Genomic DNA, 5,124 nt, shown 5'->3' with positions numbered 1-5,124 from the left:
TTGGTGCCTGATCTGTTATTGTGTAGTATCATATATGGTTGCTAACCTATTCCAGATTGTGGACACCTGATTTTGAAAGAACATATCGAAGCAATCTCATTCTGAAATATTGTCAACGGAGGGAATAATCTGGCATAATAAGCGCTTAAGGAATTTTAGATTACTGTAGATTATTAGAGCAGGCTTATAAAGCACAACAAGAAAGAGTGGCGTGGCAAAGTATTGTGAAAATGAGTAATGAAAAGATCGGTTCTATCCTTTACCTTGGAGATACTTGCATGGGGGAAGTGTGCTTTTATCCTCACGATGATGAGGCCTCTTTGATGGACATGATTGGTGAGGACATTCATATCTCTCATTTTTCCTGCCCAAGCAAAAGGTGTTCCCCACTGGTCGTGTTACATTCCATTGCTTCAACTGGGTTCTGTTTCAAAATGAAGCCAAATGGGCAACAGTCCCAAAACGATAGCTTAAATTTAATCAATCTCTATAATGCATGTCTACAAGAAGCAAAGACTGCCATTGTAGAGCTTGGAGACAATGAACTGCATTTGGTAGCCATGCCTTCTGGGAATAACCAGGAACAGGTGCCATGTTTTTGGGGATTTAATGTAGTTGGAGGACTTTATGCTGCATGCCTTGGAATGTTGAACCTTAGATGCTTAGCAGTTGTTTTTGATTTAGATGAAACACTTATTGTTGCCAATACAATGCGCTCTTTTCAAGATCGCATTGGGGCTCTTAAGTGGAGGATTTCGGGAGAGGTTGATCCCAAGCTTGTGGATGGAATGTTAACAGAGATAAGGAGATATCAAGATGACCAGAAAGTTTTGAGGCAGTTTGTTGAGAATGATCATATTTATTACAGTGGGAAGTTGATCAAGGCTCAGTCTGAGATTGTGCCAGCTCCATCTGAAGACCATCGTCCTCTTGTACGGCCAATTCTAAGATTGTGTGAACAGAGAATTATATTAACACGCATTGATCCCACTAATCGAGATACTAGTATCCTTGTTAGGATGCGGCCATCTTGGGAAGAACTAAGAAATTATCTAACTGCTGATGGGCGTAAGCGGTTTGAGGTTTTTGTTTGCACAATGTCAGAAAAAGAATATGCTTTGGAGATGTGGAGACTTCTTGATCCCGAGGCAAGCTTAATTAGTCCTAAGGATCTCCACAATCGTGTTGTTTGTGTCAAGCCAGGTTTCAGAAAGCTTTTACAGAAAGTATTTCATCATGGAATTTGTCATCCCAAGTTGGCGATGGTAATTGATGATCGATTGAATGTCTGGGAAAATACAGATCAATCTCGAGTGCATGTTGTTCCAGCTTTCGCACCGTACAGTGTTCCGATGGTAGATTCGAGTAATCCTGACCCAGTATTGCTTATTGTAAGAGATGTAATTTGCAAAGTCAGAATTGATTTTTTCGGCGATTTTGATAAGAGCCTATTAAAAAGGATGGCTCATGTATTGTATGAGACAGATGTGAAAAAGCTGCCAGCAGTTCCTGATGTGAGCAAGTACTTGTTAACAGAAAACAAAGAAAATGCAAATAACAATGTCTATTTACCCGTACAGTATGGCATGAGAAACTGTGAGGTTGAAGCTAAATTAAACTCGCAAGATCTAAATCTACTTCCATATAGTGGCCCTTCCTGTGTTCTCACAGAAAATCAAGATGTAATTTCCTTTATGCAAGCTTCGCAGCAGGCACAAGCGATTTCTACCCCTCCATCCAGCACTCATCCTCAACAGTGCGATTAGGCTATCGAAAATTCTCATGGAATTTCACCTGTAGATTCTTCCGATTCTCAAAGAGTTGATTCAGAACCAAGCAAATAAATGTATCTAGAAAGGCGTATATGAAACAATCGGATATGATTGTGATGCTCATATAACATCAAGGTTTTGGAGGACCTTGAATGTTGCCCTGGGAACACATTTAAACTTTAGAACAGTATATAGTTCTCAGTGAGTAAACCAAATTGTTGAAGACTTGCTTAGAATGTATTTGTTTGTAATCAGAGGATGAATACAAAATGTGTCTTTTAGTCATAGTGTGATGAGATTGAATCTTTCCTCGCAAAGGGAAGCTTTCTTCTTATTGCAATTTAAGAATTAGTATCTATTTAATCTACAGATTCTAAATTATTTTTCAGGTATTATAGTCATTGTATTCTCTTTCTTCAAAAACAATGTTTATCCCATTCTTTTATTTTATAATGGATTTTCTCCTTTGATAACAAACTACAAATTACAAGATACTAATTTTAGCAATAATAATCGATATAAATTTCAGCCAAATGAAAGAATGACTCAAAGATGTACTAGTAAATCTACAAAAACTAAGAAACCCTTGCAAATGCAAAGCCTTGCTCGGTTCCTCTAATTGATTCTTGAAACAAAATTGTGGCTTATAGATAGCTCAAAGTCTCTTTGTATATATCACAATGTTTACTACTTTAAACAAATAACCATATGTATCACAAAGTCTCCACCATGTTACCAATCACAATTAAATAACTCCTAATAGATTACTATAGTTAAAAGTCTACAATATTATATCTTTACATCCTTTAATCAAATGACCTCTTACACTACATGATTCATTCTTTAAAGATAATATGATGAAAAAGATATAAGAGAAATCTCAACATAAAATAAAGTGAATCCAAGATAAAGATTGGTAAACAATTATATTCCTTTATTGATTGAATTTTTCAGATTTCACTTGAAAGAACAAAGTCTTAGAAAGCTTTACAATCTGACAAAATTCTGATGCATTAGCCAAAAGATGATACATTTACAATGAGGCTTCTACTTTATATAGAGAAAAAGCCTTGAGAAAATCTAGGGGTCTTACAACTAATTTTGATTGTTTCAAAGCACAATACTACTTGACTCTGAACTTGTGCTATGTCTTTATAAAAAAAATAATAAAAAAGGAGATGTACATGTCAATTACTAAAATTCAACTACACCTAGAAAGCATGGAAAAAATGACTAAGTGTCCTTAGACACTTCTCCATTGCTATTCTAAGGAACTCTTCAAATTTCTGGAGTGTATCCTACTTTTGCAATTCATCAGGTCTTTTGATGTGGCTAGTGATGGCATGAACTCAAGTGATTGAATCTATGCTATGCTAACATATCCTTTCTTATGTTTCCTCATAAGGGATTCCAAATTATCCAATATCACCTAGAAATGTACTAGTTTGTCAATAAAAGATACTGTGCATTCTTCTCTCTCCACTTCTGCACTAACTAGTAAACTGAATTCCTGGATAATAGAGTCAATGGGAAGAATATTTTGATCCTCATCCAGTAACTTCCATGGAAACTTAAAAACCTTATTAACAATGTCAAGCCCTTAACCATTGTACTCTTTTTGAGTTTTTTAAAGATTCTTGATCAATTGCTCAAAATCATCCATCTTGTATTCTAGGGCTTCCCATTTCTCAACATACATTTGGTGGGTTGGAATGAACCCACTATCGATGAGAACATCCAATTCAAAATTCTCTAGCTTGAGCCAAGCATCAAGGTCCTTTTCTTGTACCTTTAACTCCTAGGAAAGTAGATCTTGTGCGTAGTGCCCCTCCCTGATTCATCTTGCCTTTTTGAATATCAATGGATCATATTGATATAGCTTAGTCTAATTTAAGATTATTTGATGGTATCATACTATGTACTAACCCTATTTCATGATTATATTAGATATGATGATGATTATGGTAGTGCTTGGTTGTCGTGATTGTCTTCTACTGCATTTGTGATAGGGACCATGTCATACCACTCATTCATGAGGACGATATGAAATTGCAATTCCCCTTCACTTGTTTGTTTATTTTATGATATATGTTATTGTATATGTTGTTGTGCTTGGGTGTCAGGTTGGAAGGTACCAAACATCAACTCCAGTTGGCTTCACAGGTCTGAGTGTGTCTTCATCCCAAAGACAAGTTCATCGGAGGTGACATTAAATCCCATTTTACACTCTAGGTCTAAGTTGGTAGCTTGTCAGTCTTAGTTTTGTTATTAGATTCACCATGTGGTATTTTATGTTACCCCTTATTGAGTGGCCTTGAGGAGTTGTGATTATTGGTTATTTAATTATTAACTAATTAATTGGCTCATATAGTTTATAATAATAAATTAAATTAATAGTTGATATTAATATTTAATAATAATGTGATATTGTTATTAAAAATTATTTATTAATGATTTAATATTAAATATTAATTATTAATTAATATTTATTTATTTATTAAGTTGTGGCTTTAATATTTATTTCGGGTGCTATAGTTTAATTATTTATCTAGGCCTTTATACTTTATTGTTCCTTGGTTATTTAATCAATTGGTTGATTATATTGCTATTTACCTATTTACCCTATTGGGTTATTTAAATAATTATTTATTCTACCTTCCCTATTTTACCATTGGTTGAGATAATCGGGTAAGTTAATTAAATAATATTTTATATTCTTGCCTTGGTATTTTTTTTTTTTCGATTCATGATCAGGAGGTGTCCCCGCTATAGCGAGACTAATCCTCTGGTGCACACTTACTTGCTCGTAGGGCAGTAACACAAGTGGAGAGATCCGACCTGCGGATTTGAACTCAAGACCATGGGGAGCATACCCACACCTTAAGCCTCCTCCGTGGACCGTGCGAGCTAGGGACGAAGCCCTTCTTACCTTGGTATTTGCAAAGGGTTGGTAAGAAATATATTTAATTTATTATTATGATTGGCTGACTTGTTCTATAGTTTTGGTTTTTGATATTTATTGGTTTTCTTGAGTATTTGTCAGAGTTAGCCTTCACGAGAATTTTTCTGCGAATTGAGGAATTTGGATTTTGTTGCTTGAAGTTTTATTTGGCTTGGCTGGATAATTTGTAGATTTCTCTTCATTGAATTTCTTAGACCTTTTCTTCAATTTCTAGATTGGAGCTTTAATCCTCTTGCATTTTGTGTTTGAAAAGTTTGTCTGCTCCGTGTCTAAGAAAGATTGTTGCGGGGTTGGGAATGAGAATATTGAGAGGTTATATATATATATATAGTTTAAGAAAGAATGTTTATTGGGGTATTGTTTGTTGTATTTACATATTCTAACATTGCC

General features: G+C 34.9%; 1 protein-coding gene across 1 annotated transcript; it reads left to right on the top strand.

Moving 5' to 3' along the window:
- Window positions 1–230: 230 nt before the first annotated feature.
- On the top strand, window positions 231–1,766 carry LOC131036043 (RNA polymerase II C-terminal domain phosphatase-like 1). Its single transcript, XM_057967842.2, has one exon. The coding sequence runs from the start codon at window positions 231–233 to the stop codon at window positions 1,764–1,766; it is 1,536 nt and encodes a 511-aa protein (XP_057823825.2).
- The last annotated feature ends 3,358 nt before the right edge of the window (window positions 1,767–5,124 follow it).

This window comes from Cryptomeria japonica, chromosome 10, assembly GCF_030272615.1.
Source record: "Cryptomeria japonica chromosome 10, Sugi_1.0, whole genome shotgun sequence".
NCBI lineage: Eukaryota > Viridiplantae > Streptophyta > Pinopsida > Cupressales > Cupressaceae > Cryptomeria > Cryptomeria japonica.
Note: the sequence above shows the minus strand (reverse complement) of the source record. Positions and strands in the feature narration are given on the sequence as shown.

Bases quoted from the DNA above. Each gene is read 5' to 3' on its own strand.
- LOC131036043 (XM_057967842.2), top strand. From the start codon at position 231: ATGAGTAATGAAAAGATCGGTTCTATCCTTTACCTTGGAGATACTTGC.